At 42.8% G+C, this 18890-nt stretch overlaps 1 protein-coding gene across 5 annotated transcripts in view; it reads left to right on the forward strand.

Moving 5' to 3' along the window:
* The window catches only part of SGIP1 (SH3GL interacting endocytic adaptor 1), a 276053-nt gene that overhangs the window by 130378 nt on the left and 126785 nt on the right, over positions 1 to 18890 (forward strand). For 3 of the 5 annotated variants that reach the window (XM_075557225.1, XM_075557219.1, XM_075557230.1), the window contains exons 3-7: positions 3482 to 3506; positions 6380 to 6457; positions 10772 to 10828; positions 15615 to 15669; positions 16448 to 16623. In XM_075557225.1, coding sequence (XP_075413340.1) covers positions 3482 to 3506; positions 6380 to 6457; positions 10772 to 10828; positions 15615 to 15669; positions 16448 to 16623 — 391 coding nt within the window. The remainder of the gene's footprint in view (positions 1 to 3481; positions 3507 to 6379; positions 6458 to 10771; positions 10829 to 15614; positions 15670 to 16447; positions 16624 to 18890) is intronic. The other 2 variants (XM_075557228.1, XM_075557232.1) reach the window with 1 other exon arrangement.

Here is an 18890-nt window from a genome sequence, read left to right on the forward strand (position 1 = left end):
TGCCTCATGCCCGTGCCCTTGGTTCACAGCCATGCCAGGCTCCAGACCCGTGTAGTGGCCACATCTACCGGAGGCTGCCCTGAGGCACGCCCATAAGGACTGGTGCCTCCGAACAGAACCCACCCCAAAGTGGCTGCAACTCTACCTCTTTTTAACTCCCTTAATAAGGCTTGAAATCCTAGTAAAAACCCTTATTTTCTACTTTATATAGAGATGAAAAGGAAAGGTGGTTTTGATGAGTGTATGTTGGTATCGGTCCTCTCTGCTTTCTACCAACCGGCACCAATGATTACAGTGAGAACCCACTGGATTCTCCTAACCCATCTATTTCAAGCTCTCTCTGAGGGCCTGTTCCCTAGGTCTGTCCCTGATCCTAGGCCAGTACCTAGCTCAGGACGACCACTCAATATTTGTAGAACAAGCTGTGCCTCTTCGGTGGCTGAAACATTTGCTAATCTTCTCTAAGGGACGGCGGTGGTGCAGTGTTATGCATTGTGCCCGAAAGTACAAAGTCAGCAGTTTGAATCTCACAGCCACTCTGCCCTTAAACACTTACAGCCCTGCAAGCCCTATTGGGCGGTCCACTCTGTCTTCTAAGTTCTCTAGGAGTTGACATAGACTCAATGGCTAAGTTTGGGATATTTTAGAGAAGATATCTTTAAAAGTTTAAATTTCAAAGATATGGCAATGTACAAAATTTCTGCCGACATTTATGATCTTTCCATTTGGGGGCCTCTGGTTGTACCTCCTATGATATCATTGATGTGGACACCACCTTAGTGTCTTCACTGTGTAGCATAAGAAATGCACTCCAATCACGTGTTTATAATCCAAGACGCTTATGCTTCTAATTTTGGAAGCAATGTTGACAGGAAAAGAGGATCACAGCTTAGAGGCCAAGATGTGTCTCACCTCCGCATTTCCTCTTCTCTATCTCTTGATGGATTAAGAGATGATACAAAGAGGGATAGAAAGGAACCGTGTGTGTAGATTCTCTCATTTACCCCAACCCATGAAGCACTGAAGGATTTCATTGGTGGACTCGCCTTCTTTTTTTTTTTTTTAACAATTTATTAGGGGCTCATACAACTCTTATCACAATCCATACATATATATACATCAATTGTATAAAGCACATCCATACATTCCCTGCCCCAATCATTCTCAAAGCATTTGCTCTCCACTTAAGCCCTTTGCATCAGGTCCTCTTTTTTTTTCCCTCCCTCCCCTCTCCCACCTCCCTCATGTGCCCTTGGTAATTTATGCATCGTTATTTTGTCATATCGTGCCCTATCCAGAGTTTCCCTTCCCCACCTTCTCTGCCGTCCGTCTCCCAGGGAAGAGGTCACATGTGGATCCTTGTAATCAGTTCCCCCTTTCCAACCCACTCACCCTCCACTCTCCCAGCATCACCCCTCAAACCCTTGGTCCTGAAGGTAGCATCCACCCTGGATTCCCTGTGCCTCCAGCCCTCATATGTACCAGTGTACAGCCTCTGCCCTATTCCAGCCCTGCAAGGTAGACTTCGGATCATGGTAGTTGGGGGGCGGAAGCATCCAGGATCTGGGGGAAAGCTGTGTTCTTCATCGGTACTACCTCGCACCCTGACTGACACATCTCCTCTCCTAAACCCCTCTATGAGGGGATCTCCATTGGCCGACACTTGGGCCTTGGGTCTCCACTCTGCACTTCCCCCTTCATTTAATATGGTATATATATATATATATATATATATATATATATATATATATATATATATATATATATATATATACATATATATATATATACACACATATACACATACATACACACACACATATACATACACACACTTATATCTTTTTTTTTTTTGAATGATGCCTTATACCTGGTCCCTTGGCACCTCTTGATCGCACTGGCCGGTGTGCTTCTTCCATGTGGGCTTTTTTGCTTCTTAGCCAGATGGCCGCTTGTTCACCTTCAAGCCTTTAAGACCCCAGACACTATCTCTTTTGATAGCCGGGCACCATCAGCTTTCTTCACCACATTTGCTTATGCACCCATTTATCTTCAGCGATCGTATCATGGAGGTGTGCAGTCAATGATATGATTTTTTGTTCTTTGATGCCTGGTAAGGTGGACTCACCTTCTAAAAAGCCAAACCCCAAAACCAAACTCTGTCCAACATGTCAACTCTGACTCATGTCAACTCTCAAGGACAGGTAGGGGGTTTCCCAAGACTGTAACGCCAGCAGAAACTGGATAGATAGCCTCATCTTCTTGCAAAGAAGCAGCTGGTGATTTTGTACTGCTGACCTTTTAGTGAGCAGCCTAACTTGTGACCACTACACCACAAGGAGCAGTTCCAGCCAAATTCCTCGTGATCCCATGGCGCACTCAACACTTACATACAATATAAGGGGGTCTTATTCTGCTCTACAGGCTAATAGAATAATTTTTCTAATTCTTTATAGATTGGATGAGGTATGAAATCCTAAAGCTATAGTGGCTAACCTCTCTTGTCTCCCTTCTCCAAGATTAGTGAACTCAGTTTCCCTTCATAACAGCAATTACTCCTCTGCTATATTGCTATCAATTTTAGTGGGGTTGCAAATAGAGCTTTGTATTCCCAATCCAGAGAAAGCATGGCAGGAGAACAACATTTACAATAAACTCTTTTGAGTACTTTCTGTGTGAATGGCTCTGTGCCAAGCCCATCTACATTGCTTTGTTTAAACAGCCGTAGACAGGTCAAATAGCTTGTTCAAGGTCACAGAATTATTGAGTAATAGCGTCTGGATACTCCGTACCCCTGGTTCGAAAGCCTTGGTGCTTAGTGCCTCCATGGATTTTCACCAGCAACGTAAACATTTAGCAAGACATAGCTTTCCATTTTCTCCTTGCATACGATCAGAAGAGACATTCGATTCATAAATCTGAAAGTACAGATCTTCCCAGAACATTGAGAAATCCCACAGAAGCTTCTTCTGAAGAAGAGGATATTCAAGGTCATGCTCGGGGATAAAGATGGGAGCAACTCCGTTTGCATGCCCTCGGGAAGTTTTCACGGAGGCAGATAAACTAGGACAGGCTCTTGAATGAGCTCCCCCTTTCCACAGTGAGCCAAGGCCTTGGCCCAGCAACTTGTGCTTTCTGTTAACTCTCACCCTCCCGCAAACATCCACGGACTCCACCTGCGAGCGTGACTCTCAGCCAGTGGGGTTTGTGTTTTCATTACTCTGGTTTCTGCAGGAGTGGGGAGGATAGGTCAGCTATGAAGGGAAGTATAGTTAATGGTTCCTACCACTGTAGCTTGAGGACCCTCCTCCCATAAACAAATTCAGTTTCAGAAGCCCACGGGGGCTGTTCTACTCTCTCCCACGTGGTTAATAGGGGGTGGAATTGACCCGATGGCAGAGAGTTCAGTCTTGTTGTAGTTCAGTCTACATATCAAAAATAATTCAGCTTTCTAATAGCTACTAATTTCTTTTTCTTACAGGGGCTCACCAGACAGAGATGGAATTGTAAGTATTTATATGATCATTCTTAGTAGGTTTACGCCGGGGCATATGCTTTTAAAAAAGAAAACCCACTTACTTTTTTCTGTAGGTGAAAAATAGTTCGGATGACATTTTAGACTGCTTGCTATTAAAATTTTCTACAGTAATTGCATGGGAAATCAGCACAGTATGGGTCAAATTAGACTTACGTCTTGCATTCACCTAAAACCCTGGCCCAGAATAGGCAAGCCAACAAATCATCTTTGGGTCAAAAGCCAGGCAGTTCATGCAAGGGCTGCTTCCATCAATGGTGATTTCATTTGGGTTTAATGATGTAAAAGCTCATTTTGCGGGGAGGTTTTTCCTCCACCAGAGAAAGCAGAGTCATAATGGGTCTGAGAGCCGATAAAATTGGAAGACGCCTTCCCCCTTTTGTAACTGAGCCACAGATACATTTTCTATATTAAATTCCGAAGTTAGAGAATGGCCTGGAAACCACTTATGCCCGAGTTTACAGCCTGAAGGAAGAGAGTGTGTCCACTGGGTTTCAAGTCAACAGCCATGCCGACTCCTCGCTGGTTGCCAGGTTTCTTGCCTTTGCCCCAAGAGGTCTGTGGAGCCCGGGCTGGGGTGTATCCGAGTTGCGTTTATGGGAGTCTGCACCCGCTACTAAAATGACTTCCTTCAAATCTAAATCAGATGCCTATTCAGAAGGTTCCAAAGAACAGCTGTGACTGACAAAAGAGGAAGGGAGGAAGAGGTAGGGGTGGGGGGAGCTCACAGAAGGCTCATTGGGCTGGATGGGAACTAAAATGAGCCTGGGGGTTAAAAATCTTTCTTGAGACAGCACCCCTTATTATCTTATACCTCGATGGGGCGTTAATTGCTGCCCCAGCCGGGGCTTTTCTCGCACACGTGACCTAAGGTTCTTAGCGTTGGGGTACCTTGGGCGTTCACTAGTTCTCGCCATGAAATGTTGATAGACGGAAATTCATCCGACATTGGGTAACCCTGTAATCAAGGCTCTATTCAGCAGGGGACCAAAAAGACCCAGAAGACGCAGCTTGTCCTCACCTCTTGCTTCTGGCTCAGAGCCCTCTCCTTAACTCTGTCTCAGGTACTCGCTCTGTGTGTCTTCTCTCTGCTTGTCTTGGTGCCTCTCGGGGTTCTCCTGTCTGCTCCATTCTGACCTGTGCATTGTTAGGTGTTCTCTGCTTCCGATCCCCGCTGCCCCCGGACTGACAGCTCCTTATTGCTTCTCTCCCTCCATCGCCCTCTGGCTTGCCCTTCTGTTCTTTCTCTGAATCCTCTCCCCACCCTGTTCCTTGTCTCCAAGGCCCCATTGTAGCCGCTTGGATCTCCTGAGAACCACAAGTCCAAATCTCTGGGTAGAATCTGTGCCACAGGGCCTGGTCCAAAGCGAACACAGAGCAGGCAAGCAGGTGCACTTGCTTGAAGGACCCCCACAGCATCCCACAGGGGCTCACCTCTCCTCCACGGACCAGCTCCCTGAATCCAATTCCACTGCCATGACTTCAGAGCGTCCAAACTCCTATGTTAGCAGTGCTGCCCTCTCGGCATTTAATTGACAGTACCATAAATATCACTCGTCATGATTACTTGAGAAATATTAACTGATTTCCCGGGAAAGAACACAGACCTGTTCTGAAGCAGATGACATTCAAAATAGGGCATGTTCTCAGAACCAGAGTGCACAGTTTTGTAGGTAATTGGAAATGATTCGTCAGCTGCTAGCTCTACCATTTGGAAACTTTCCCCATTTTTGTACACCCCATTTGCCATTGTTGCCAAGTTCTGAGAACTCCTTATGCTGCTATCGGAGTGTCAGTTTCTCTTTGATGTCAACCTGAATTTCTTTGAAACTCAGACTGATTTCTCTAAGGCTGTGTGTCTGTGAGCCTCCATCACACTTGTGTGTCCTGTATTTAACGGCCAAATGGTTTTCCTTTGTGCACTGAGAGTTGAAATGTCCGGTATGCCTGGTATGGGGCCACAGACTACCAATCAGGTGGTTCACTCACCTATTGTCCATCAGCCACGTGATAAACACAGAGCTCAGACAGCAGCCCTGGCGCCCTGATGTTGGATCTAATTGCCGTCTCTCGAAACACAATCAAGCCCGTCTCTAGGGATAACGCTTTTGATAATTACAGAGACTTCTCAGAAGGGCTGCATGCCTTGCCCACTGCTGGCTGCGTGCACCCATGCTGGCAGAGCTCATTTTCCGCTGTCGGAGACATCAGCTGTATGCAATGTTGCCTTCTAGCCCAAACAAATGTTTACTTGTTTCTGTGTGAAGTCCAGCATAACTCTCCCTAAGCACTTCAGATTTCTCTCCAAGATTGGGAGCCTTGTGGGCCCAGCCATTGCTGTGAGGGACCCATTCGGCTCCTCCTGCACGGCATGTAGGAAAGGGTACAGTGAAGGGAGGCCGACAGTTACATGTGCTATATGTATTGGGGTCCCTCAAGAAAACCTTGTTTCTGGACTGGTAGAGCTAGACCTTCACACTTCGCTTAGAAACGTAACTCTTTCATTTGGTCTTTTCTGATGTGTCTTGCTGTCTGTCCCCTGCCTATAAATGAAGTGTTGGCTGAATGGGGAACAGATTCACGTGGTCCCATTAGCCTGGGGTGCATCTTTCTCCTCCTCCCTCCTTCTCCTGGCCTAGCCAAGACGGCCTGCTGAATAGAGCCTCATTATAGGCCCCAAAGTCCGCTCCACTTCCGAGATCCTGCCAAGATTGGTAGGCCCCCCAATTTGGCCTAGAAATTGTTTCTTCTGTGATGTGTTTGCTGACTCCATGTGATTCTTTATATGTGTCTCGACGAACAGACAGAGACTTTAACAACTCTTTTCTACATTAAAACAATCAGTTCCAGCAGCCCAGTCCACATGAACCACCCCACCATAACAAAACAGAGTGTGCACGGGAAGGAGGAAAAAAAGGCTCGGTAAGGAAACAGATTTTAGTTCAAAATTTCCGAGGGGTTGTAGAAACAGTGACTCAAATCCCACAGTGAAGATTGGAGGAAAGAGAAAATAGCTTTTATTTACTCCATTTGAGAGGACGTTTTAGATACCCAAAAGACTTATTGAATACCTGGAGTCCATTTTTATACAACGCATATAGCCTATCTATTGATATCTCAGTATTTCTTTTAGAAAGAATTATTAAGCATTAAAAATGTGTGCATCCTAGAAAAAGGACCATAATTCAAATCTTAAAAAGAATCTGCTATATATTTAGAAGGATTTAGCTATGAGCTCTTATCACTTTACAAATGGAATCGTATTTGTTAGGTTAAGCACTATCTATCAGTAACGTCAGAAACCTGCAGAGCTTGGTCTGTGGGAACTATAGTGCTCTTGATCAAAGGATGCCAAGTCAAGGAGGCCAATCCCAATTCAGTCTATGCAGCCATCCACGAACGTGTGATCCATCCAATAATGAATGGAAACTGAATTCTTCAGTCACACTTGTCACATTGAAAATACTAAATAGCCACTCCTGAGTAGTGGCACTCTATTAAAACATATTTAGACTATTTCCATCCTCATAAACAGTTCTATTGGACAATACTGTTATGTCTCATTGTTTACAGTGTGAGTTACACCTACCTCAGGAACAAAAATAGAGTATAGATGTAGTATATTCGTTGTCTCTACTACTTCTCACCCAAGGTTTGCCATGTGGTCATGAGCTAATCTTGGGAAGTGGGAGTGTTGACAATGAAAATTGCAAGTTTTGATAGAAATAAAAATGGAACACAGCTGCCATTATATTAATACTTTAGCCTATCATAGCCCCCGAGGACAGCTAATTAAACCTAACCAAAGTAAAATATCACTAAAACAAGATGAACACTACTGTGGGTCTTGATTATCTTTAAATAAGAATCATGTATTTAGGTTATACAATTACTTACGCGAAGTGTAGAACTTTTAGAAAGTACATAAATGAAAAAGTAAAAGTATTCATAACTCCAATTCAAAGAGAATTGTTGTTCAGAAGCCAACTGTTTTCAGAGTCCAGGCTGGTGTTTACATGCCTCTTGTTTATGCTCTTCCTTGCTTGTTCAAAATCTTTCCATTTGAAAATAAATAAAACCATTCCCTTACCTTTACGACATATATGTACTGTTCTTTGCTTAACTGGTCAAACTATGAGAATCTTTGGGGGCAGGGGTGTATCTGTGGGGTGTGTGTGTGTCTGTGTGCGTGTGTGTTTGTTGAGGTTTGAGCTGAAGAATTCCTGGCAGTCTGTGGCTTAGCTTTAACCTGATACTTTTTAAGAGTCCACTGGCATGAATGAAGTCCAGTTGCTAATTCATCTAATAAAGCCATGCATGCATGTGTTTGTGTATATGTGTTGTACATCTGGCCAAAATAATCTATTGTGTTAATCTGTTGTTTGTATTTAGCATTTTAAATGTTCTATTTTAACAAAAATATTATAGATTTTTCTCTTTACTTCAATCCTTCATGAGTTTCCATGGAAACTAGAATTTTTTCACTCATCCAGATTTAGAAAATTCAGACTATTTTTTCTCCAATGCTCTATCTATGTTGTCAGAAAGAAAGAAGAAAAAATATATATGTATGTATATATATGAATTTATTCAGCTAAACAAATATATAAACTGCTTTAGTTTTGAAGGGCTGTGGTTTGGATTATGAAGATGAGATTATCATGGAAGCAAACTATACAGCTGGAAAAGTTTGAACTTAGTAATGGACCAAATATCTTTGATATTTGAATACCAATCTAAAAACCTTCTCTTGTGAGGTTTTATTTAAGAAATTAATAGATCTAGTAACAGAAAAATTGTATAACAGATATTACACAAAAGTCATAAGTTCAGTACTTTGGAATCAGCTTAGTTTGTCTGATTTCCCATTTTAAATTAAAATTTAACTGCCTATATTGAACTTATTTGTAACTTGTGCTTTTTAAGAAGGATTTGGGGTATCTTTTTAAAGACATATGAAGATGAATTGGTAAAGAATAAACTTTTTAATAGAAAGCATGCTTTCTCCCAAGGGAGAGAAGTGTGTCTTTGTGGTTTTTGTCTTGTCGGTCAGTTGGTTGGTTGGTTGGTTGGTTGGTTGGTTGGTTGGTTGGTTGGTTGGTTGGTTGGTTGGTTGGTCGGTCAGTCGGTCGGTCGGGTGGTTGGTTGGTTGTTTGGTTGGTCGGTCAGTCGGTCGGTCGGGTGGTTGGTTGGTTGGTTGGTTGGGTGGGTGGGTGGGTGGGTGGTTGGTTGGTTGGTTGGTTGGGTGGTCGGTCGGTCGGTTGGGTGGTCGGTCGGTCGGTCGGTCGGTTGGTCGGTTGATTGGTTGGTTGGTCGGGTGGTTGGTTGGTTGGTTGGTTGGTTGGTTGGTTGGTTGGTTGGTTGGGTGGGTGGGTGGGTTGGGTGGTTGGTTGGTTGGTTGGGTGGGTGGTTGATTGGTTGGGTGGGTGGTTGGTTGGTTGGTTGATTGGTTGGTTGGTTGGTCAGTCGGTCGGTCGGTCAGTCGGTTGGTTGGTTGGTTGGTTGGGTAGGTGGTTGGTTGATTGGTTGGTTGGTTGGTCGGTCGGTCGGTCGGTTGGTCGGTTGGTTGGTTGGGTGGGTGGTTGGTTGGTTGGGTGGTTGGCTGGTCGGTCGGTCAGTCGGTCGGTCGGTCGGGTGGTTGGTTGGTCGGTCGGTGGGTCGGTCGGTCGGTCAGTCGGGTGGTTGGGTGGTTGGGTGGGTGGGTGGTTGGGTGTTTGGTCGGTCGGTTGGGTGGTTGGTTGGTCGGTTGGTCGGTCAGGTGGTTGGTCGGGTGGTTGGTTGGTTGGTCGGTCGGGTGGTTGGTTGGTTGGTTGGTCAGTTGGTCGGTTGGTCGGGTGGTTGGTTGGGTGGTTGGTTGGGTTCTTACTAAGTAGCTTGTGGAGTGCATAGGTGTAGAGTTGATGTGGCTATTTTCTAAAGCAACCTTTTCAAAATAAGAAGAATAACACTGAATCACTTTTTCAATAATGTTCATTCTAATTGGATCAAGACAAGGTGGGAAAGACCTGGGTCCTATGTCTCTAGATGCTACACTGAGGAACCATGTCAAAGTCCCTAAATTTGTAAATTTGAGTGTGGTGTCATATATAGGAGGAGAGAAGGCAATAATGCATTATCTATCCCTTGTGCACTATTTACCGTGCAACCCTACTGCCAATTCCTAGAATGCCCAGTCATCAACATTTCATGTTAGTCAATGATGATGATGATTCTGGGTTACCTCTAATCTGGTTGTCTAGTGATCTTAGATGCATGTATGAAAAGGTTACCTCTCCTACCTATTTGCTAAATTGGGTGTTAGCAATTCACAGGGTAGTTCAAATTCCCTTGAGTTGTAATTGCAGAATTAGAGGTCCTGTCCTCAAGCCCCCTGCCTCACCCTTTAATATGTGCTGCTTTAAGCTGAACATGGCTCTATGTGCAGAATGCAGTAATGTTGAACAGCTTCCCATTATCAATCTGATCTTTGTTTGTGTCCTTTGTCCACAAAACATAGAGAATCTTAGCCGTAGCTGTTTGGGTGATGCTTCATCCTTGTTCAAATGTTTGTGGCCAGAGACAGACATTGTACTAAATAATTCAGAGAGAATAACGCCTGATATACTTTCAACTTGTAACAATGTGTGTTTGTAGAGGCATAGTACCCATGAGTGACTGACATCCACAATTAATCCCTAAATCCCATTTTAATAGTTTCATAAGAAAACCACTCAAAAAGAACATCAATACTATTTTTAGTAACTAAGAGCTGAATTAACTAATTTGGAGATTATTTCCTGTGTATTCGGTTAAGGTAATGGTTGGACCAAAGTCAGGATCCTAATAGCTAAAAGAAAATCAGTGAGAAACATAGATGAATACTCTTTAGATATGTTGGAGCTAATGTAATATAAAATCAACATGGACGTCAAAATGTTTCCTTTTTACCAAAGTATATCTGGTTACATCACCTGATAGTATTAAATTCTCATGTAGGTGCAGCTAATTCTTCAGTGGTTCAATTAAATTTGATGCGCTGATTGTTACCATCCCTCTTTTAGATCTCAGGTCTTTTGTGAAATGAGGATGTAAGTTCTTTTATGCAGGGTCCTGTAGCTAACTCCACCATTCAGCTGCAAAAATGAGGTTCCACACTAGTGTGGGATTCTGAGCACTCTTGCTAAGAGTTAAATGTTCATTATTCCCTGTTTTTATTTAGATATTTGCCTTCTAACTTTATTTTTCAATTTATTACAGAAGAAAAGCAATGGGGCACCAAATGGATTTTATGCAGAAATTGATTGGGAAAGATATGTGAGTATCAAAAATTCTTTTAATTATTATTAAAAATTTCACATCTTAAAAGCAAGTTGAAGCATTCCTTTATTTAAAAAGAGGACGTCGAAAGAAATGCACCACTCTCCAATCTCATTAGGAAGTACCTGGCACATCAAAAGTGGTATGCAAGTTAAGTGGACGAATCTGTGGGACCTGAGTTCAAGACTTGGTACTTCCACATGTGATCTGTGTGTCTCCTTGGGATCCATTGGAACCCTGGTGATGTAAATGTTAAGCACGTGGCTGTGAACCCTCAGCTGCTCCGTGGAAGAAAAGTGGGACAGTCTGCTCCCACAAAGAGGCACAGCCATGAAAACTACCTGGGGCGTTTCTACTTTATTCTGTAGGGCCTCAATGAATTGGATTCCACCTAGGTTATGAGCCTGTTGCAAAGATCCAATAAACTAATTACTTGAAGACATTCCAGCCTATAGAAGCCTACCCAGTCTATAGAATATGTTTTCAATTACTTCTGTTTCAGCCCTGGTTCCTTTTTCTAGGTAGCTTTGAGAATCAAGGCAGGCCAATTACGCTGTCTAGACCTAGGTGTGATCACAATCATTGGCGCTTCCCCAGTCAATGACAATCACTGTTGCTTCTCAGGGAGCAAGCACAGATCCCAATACACACTCCTCATTCTTCCTCCTCCAGAAACTCATTAACATCATCACCATAAACGCCAACCACAGGACACAACAGGACAGTCACAATTGCTGTTGAATTTCTAATCATTTAGAACTGATCATATTTCATCAAAGATAGTTTCTATTGCATAGTAGATGCCCCAACTCACAATTCTTCAAAATACCTATGCACTCAGCCTTCAGGTGATTGTCCCAACTACACCCCTCCTTTCATAAAGGATAAGTTAATCTTAAAGCATCTACAGTTTGTTAATGAAATTTTTATTTTTCTAATAAAGAATACTGCCTATTACTGAATGCTCATTTTTTGTCAAGCATGATATTAAAAGTTGTTAAATCGTCCCTACCCCTAAGAATAAATATTATATTATTGACATTTAGAGGAAAGAATCCTAAGACTTTAAAATGTTAAATTATTCCTGCTTTCTACTCCTAATAACTGCCCCCCAAATAAGGATACAATTCTTTTGTCACCCTCACCTCCTCAGCCTCTTTGATAGCTGTTTCTCAATATTGCAATCTTTTGAGTATATTTAGCAGTTAGTATTATTTGAATCTATGAGAGCTTTTTCGATACATTAAATCCACATTATCCACAATGTTATAAGCAACCACCCAAAACCGATGCTCACATCCATTGAGTTGATTGTGACCCTATGGGACAGCCTTTCTACCCATGGGACAGACAGGTAAACTGTCCCTATAGGTTTCTGGAAATATTTAAAGGTGTGGAAATCCTTGTCCTTCTCCCAAGAAATAGACTGGCGGGCTCAAGCAATTGACCTTGTATTTAGCAGTGCGACCCCACTGGATACCAGGGCTCCTTGTTACAGCAAACTCCAAAACCAGTGTCCCTGCTGGCAAGTCAATTCCAACTCATCAGAACTACGTAGCGATTCTAACTACAGGCAGGGTGGAACTGTCCCTGGAGCTTTTGGAGAATTTCCACTCTTTATGGGAGTAGAAAGCCTTGTCTTTCTCCAAAGGAGAGGCTGGTGCTTTTAAATTGCCGACCTTGTGGTTAGTAGCCCAAAGCGTAACCAAAGCATTGTCAGGGCTCTTTGTTATGGCAAAGCTACTAGATATTAAGAAATGGTGGTGTCTTGGCCCCAAATTTATTCTATTTGAACTAGAAATATTTTTTAAAGTATGTGGCATCTTATAAAACAGGATAAATATAAAGAAAGTATAGGATTAAAATAAAACAGAAATCAAATTCTCCAAGCAAACAAGAAATTGGAAATGATTCACCCAATAAATACGACACACTAACTTCAATCTACCAGACAAACGTTAAGCTCTTGGGCTGCCCTGGGCCAAATGTGGGCGCTTACTTACATAAAGCGTACAGTCCATTGCCGCAGGGTCCAGTCCAATTCATTGGAACAGAGAACATGCTTTGGGGAGGTGAACTGCTCCCGAGGAGATTATTGGCTGAAATCTCTATGGAAGCAGATCATCAGGACTTGCTCGGCGGGTTTGAACGTCCTACCTTTATGTTAGTGACTGAGCCTGGGTGTGCAGAACGTAGACATTTTTGTTACTTGAGTGACTCCCAGATCTACATCTCCAGGTCTGTCCTTTCTCTTCCAGGCCTCTAACCCCTGGTGGCTAATTTTACACACCTTGGGTGAAGGCCCAGATCAGTCATTTGTTTGGCGGATTCCTTATGAAGATTGCTTTCTGGGTGCTCGTGGTTTATTCACTGCTTGGTAAATGAGATCATCCTCGCCACCTCCAGTTGTTCTGAAGGAGCCCTGGTGGCACAGCGAGTTAAGTGTCGGGCTGTAAGGTCGGTCATTCAAACTCACCAGCCACTCAAAAAAAAAGGAATGAAGCTTCAGCTCCTGCCAAGATTTACAATCTCAGAAACTCTACAGGGCAATTCTTCTGCTCCAAAGGGTCACTGTGAGTCAGAATAAACCTGACAACAGCGACTGGTTTTTTTGGCAAGATTGTTATTAGATTTCAGTGAGGTAAAGTGTAAATCATAGTACTTAGCATCAATAGCAACTCACATAGGATCATACTAATCCTCACGGGGTTTGGTGGCACTAGTGAGTTACACGGTGGGCTGCTAACCACAAGGTCAGCAGTGTGAACCCACCAAGAGGATGAGGGTTTCTATTCCCATAGAGAGTCACAGCCTCAGAACACACAGGGGAAGTTCTACTCTTTCCTGTAGGCTTGCTAGGAGTCAGAAATGACTCATCAAGAGTGAGTTGCGAGTTTAATCTTAATACTGAAAACTACCTTATGTCATTCCTATTGTTAAAATTGACACACCCAGGGGTGCCAGCCCTTTCCCAGGATTTGAGGGTGGAAGCCATCAAGTCTTCCTGACTCTTCCTCTTTTTTACCCCCTCCTCTGACTGATCTGTTACCAAGAACTAGCAATCCCTTGATTCCTTCCATCCCCTAAATTATTTGCTCTACAGCCTTAGTATAGCTTACTTAACCTGAGGTGAGGCAAGAATTTTGAATGAATCTTCCTGTCTCCAGTTTCTCCTGCCAACCACCTATTCTGAAGCATACTTCCAGAACACCGTCAGCCTCTGCTATCCGAAGCTCATGTCCTAGTTGAGAAGTTGCAGTAGCTGTAGCCAATCTAAACTTTTCCCTCATATGAGGGTTTTTACACCCTGCCCCAGGTCTTTCTAGTATCATTTCCCATATCACCCTAAATACAGCTCCTTTTCCACTCATGTCATCTCTCTCTCTCTCTCTCTCTCTCTCTCTCTCTCTCTCTCTCTCTCTCTCTCTCTCTCTCTCTCTCTCTCTCTCACACACACACACACACACACACACACACATCATGACTCCTACAGTGTCCATTCCAGGCTTGGGGTTCTGAGCCATGCTCCTCCTGACCAGGTAGAAGGGACTCCACCTTACCCTCTACTATCTGTTCTGAAAAATCAAGGCAGACTTTCCTGATTCTTCCAAACCTAATTAATTTTGTCCTCCTTTAAATATATTTAGTGTTTTACATTGTTTTCTTTTTTTAACCTATTTTTGTCAAATGGGAGGGTAATTCAGAAAGCATTGCTTCTAGGGTTCCAGTTCATGCATGTACAGGTTTATTCCAAACAAAACATGTTTCAGTGTGCCCCCGTGATCAGTGGATGGCCACAGACATGTCCTCTCAGTGATATATTCACTTTCATTTCAGCGGAGCACCTTCAAAGCACAGGGTTCAACTACAACAGTGACTTTCTTGGGCGTCTACTGGGTCAGTTAAACTCAAGGGTGATTGGTCAGCTCGGAAGTCTCTGGCAATTGATTTGGGGGATCTTCACCCCCACTCCCCACCACCCCCCGGAGTTGATCCTGACAAAAGTCCTTCAGGAACACGGGGTTCTTATGGGAAGTTAAGAATATTGGAAGTTGCATTCGTGAGAAAAAGGGCAGGGAATTTGCACTCAGGAACTCTTTTCCATCATTGTAATGTACCTGCTCATCCTTCACGGGGAGCGGTGACTGCAGTGTTGGAAAACTGCACCCAATCTGCCCTACAAAGATTGCTACTTCAGTCTTCTTTCTGCTCCCCAGACTCAAAGCGCACTCTAAGAGAACATGATCTGAGGGCCTCCAGAAGGCTAGAACTGTCGTTTTGATGTGGTAAAAACTGGGGAACACAGCCCTCTCTGGGAGTCAGGTTAGAGAAATGTAAAGAGAGCCTTCAGGAGTGTATAGATAGAGGGGATGTTGAGAAACAGTAACTTCATATTTTAATACTTTTGTTTAATAAAGCTTTCTGTGATTTTATAACATGGTTTTTGATATGCCTTAATATATTTCAATTTCTCTAAGGACAGATATTTGCATTTTGTCTCCCTTGTGTTTCTTAGTATAATCCTTGGTTTAGAGACAATCCCTGATAAATTCTCTTTGAATGCTTTGTCTCATGGGCAGTTGATTCCTAGCTAATTTTCCCAGTACAAGGACTCTCCAAGCCTCCTTGAGTAAATAACTACACCTGTACTTCTCAGCATTTACTTCCAAAAGCTACGATCCCAGTCTCCACAAATAAGGAAGATGCCTATGTCTTCAAATAGAAAGCTCTAGAAGCAGAGTGGATCGTTGTCAGGACGCTAATGTGCATTTGTGTTTTATAGAATTCACCCGAGCTGGATGAAGAAGGCTACAGCATCAGACCCGAGGAGCCTGGATATATCCTTCCTTTCTTTCTTCCTTAACATTTAACTTGTAATTTTGCTGTGCAAACAGTAAGATCAATTCAGGTTTGCAAAACTGTGGAATTACCCACGACTCCCAAACTCTGCAATTCCTAATATCAGAGATGAATAAACAGCACCGAGAACAGCAGGCATTTTGCCTTGGTCTATTCATAGAAACGAGGAAGAGGCAAAGAAGCAATACATGCTGAGAAACAACTGTGCCGATTGTGGGGAATGGGTTGTCTGCTAATAGCAGACGTGACTATCTCACAAATGGGTAATAGCTCACTACGGGTCCTGTCCCCACAATTCATCTCTGGACAGAAAATGTCACTACTCTCAAACATTGAAAACCCAACTCATTCCATCCATTAAATCACCTTCCTCTGTTGCTAGATCAGTAAGCTCATCTGAGCCTGTTTCTGAAAAACACCCACTACCACGGAGCTGAATCCAGCTCACCACAACCCAGCAGGACAGCATAAAACTGCTCCTTAGGGTTTCTGAACTGCAGGGCTTAACTGTCTGGGCCAGTGGGACTTCGGTCAAGTGTAACAAAGACGTAGGACATTATAGGACCATTTCACCTTGAATTTCACAATCCTTAAATCAATCATGGGCGGAGGAAGGCTGAGGAAATCTTGAACCTATCCTCCGTGGTGTTTTTATTTTTGTCAGCTTGGGCATTCTGCCATCTAAGGAGCCTTATTCTGACTTTGCATGTAGTCATTCTGATCTTACAAAGTTCTGTATCTTTAACTGTGTTCCACCTACCAAAGGAAAGCACTTTTATTCTTCAAGCGAATCAGAAGAGGAAGAAGAATCCCACAAGAAATTTAATATCAAGATTAAACCTTTGCAAGCAAAAGACATCCTTAAGAACGCTGCAGCTGTAGATGAACTGAAGGCGTCCATAGGCAACATCGCCCTCTCCCCGTCACCAGTGGTGAGTCACCCCTCACGTCACGCTGCCAGGAGCTCGGACACAGGGCCCGGTCCTGCACAGACTCACTGAGCAGCAGGTCAGAACGCCTAACACGCAGGCGGCATGTGCTCACCATTGTAGGAACACTAGAAGCCTGAAGCAGCGCACTCTAGATTTGGAAAATTATACTCAAGCTACAGGTCTTGTATTTGTTGAAATGGTAAAAACACTTGGGACTATATCTCCTTTTGACTTAGTTTTCTGAAAGTATTTTTAAAAGAAGGAAAAATAGCAAAACAATGCCTGATGTTTGTCTTTAGCAGAATTAGCAATGAAAAACAAGATGAAGTTCAGACATTTACAAGCAGCAATTTTTAAAAATCCTACTTCTTTTTTGATGATATGTCTTATCAAAGTGCAGGCAGAAAACCAAGGTAATCACTTCCTAAAAAAAAAAGAAGCTTTTTGTTGTTATGATCTGAAAATAAAAGCATTAATCTTCTCTAGAGCCATCCTCTAAACAAATTTAAACTCCTTATCAGCATTATAATTTATTATCACATTGTCTTAAATGTATTCATCCTTAATGCACCTCAGATGCAGGTACTCTTTATACTCAAACCAAACTAGTATTGTTTCCATTTCCCCCTCAATTCTCACCTACCAAATTCCTTTAATTGTTAAATTCTCAGCTCCAGGACTCAAAATATTTTCCCTGCAACATTTAATAAAAGTCAGTCACCACTGGTTTCTAAAAATAGCCAAAAGAGTAATTGAATGCTCTTCAAGTAGCAACTATTCCTGGGATGTTGTTAGAATGTCCTCTAAGGGTGTTTATAACATCCTTCTGAACATGGTCACAAGACAACGTTATTAATCCATGCTAAACAGCTTGAGATGTGCTACAGCTTGAGATGTACTAACCTACCTGAAAAGTTGTATTTAGAGTGGCCAACACACATTTTGGTGCCTCAAATGTTAGATTGGCTTTTGGGTATATTTGACCTGCTGATTCCAAAAGTGAAACCAGTTTTACCCTATCAGTTCTAGTTTCTGAGATTCAGAGCTTATGCTATATATCACTCTTTGCTCTGTTTACCAATTTAAAAATCAGGCGGTTTTAATGTAGGGTTAGCTAGGCTGAGATAGAGGAAGCGCACACTGGCCTTATTTAAAGTAGTTTGTGCAGCACTAAATATTTAGGTCAGTTATAATTTTCATGGTGTTCTTTGATCCAAAGATATATTTGAAGAGTGCAAATTGCATGAACTTCTTAGTATTTTCCCCAAGTGTCACTTCTTCTTTCCTAGGAACTGAATAACAGGAAGTTCCAATTTGTTATCTTAAAAGGGACCAGAAATCAGAGTCACTGTGCGTAAACAGGGCGCCTTGATGGCGTAGTGAGTTGTGTTTGTGACCGCTAACCACACGGTCAGCTCCTCTAGTCCTTCGGCCGCTCCACAAGAGAGATGCGAACTTTTCCATTCCCACCAGGATTTAGCCTCAGAAACCCATAGAAGTTACTCGCTGTCTTCTTGGGTTGCTATGAGTTGTAATTGACTGAGAGGGAGTGTGTTTGGTACAAGAAATAGCGATTCAAATATTCTGAACCCCCAAGCAGGTCTGTCCGAGTTCAAACTCCTTTATTAAACTGTTTCAGTCGTGTTTTAAGATGGCACAACTTCTCCACCTGTGCACAGAAACTCTTAAATGTCATCATTTTTCCTATAAAGAAGACGGGCTTAACCTCACCTCGGAAACATTTAACATGAGTTATTCATTCTCTATATTAAAATGCGTTCTGAAATGTCTACTGCGTCATTTGAAGAAGAAAAATATTGGTCTGCAAAATATTTATCAAAGTTGCTATGAATGCTCACATTTGTGACACTCTGCCCTCACTCCTTCCGTACATGTGCCTTTTCAGTTTTCTTTGTTTCCAATCTTCTCAAGCAGCGTGCGGGCTTTGTAGTCTCCCACCTGTAGTCTCTGTCTATACGCGCTTGCACCGCTTCCCATGTCAAAGAGAAAACACCACCGCCATCTAACTGGTTCTGATTCCTGCTGACCCGTCAGACAGAGCAGAACTGTACCTTCGGGTTTCAGACATTTAACTCGTGTTAAAGGCTGCAGTGTGACTGGTGTGTTCCAATCACTGATTCATGATCGCCAGCTCAGTGCGCAACCAACTAGCCACCATGGGTTCAATACAGCTGCCCTTGCAAGTCCCTTAATACCTAATTCTTTTTCAAGTATTCCTTATCTCTTTTTGTCTGATCCTGTAAGTT

Source organism: Tenrec ecaudatus, chromosome 1, assembly GCF_050624435.1.
Source record: "Tenrec ecaudatus isolate mTenEca1 chromosome 1, mTenEca1.hap1, whole genome shotgun sequence".
NCBI lineage: Eukaryota > Metazoa > Chordata > Mammalia > Afrosoricida > Tenrecidae > Tenrec > Tenrec ecaudatus.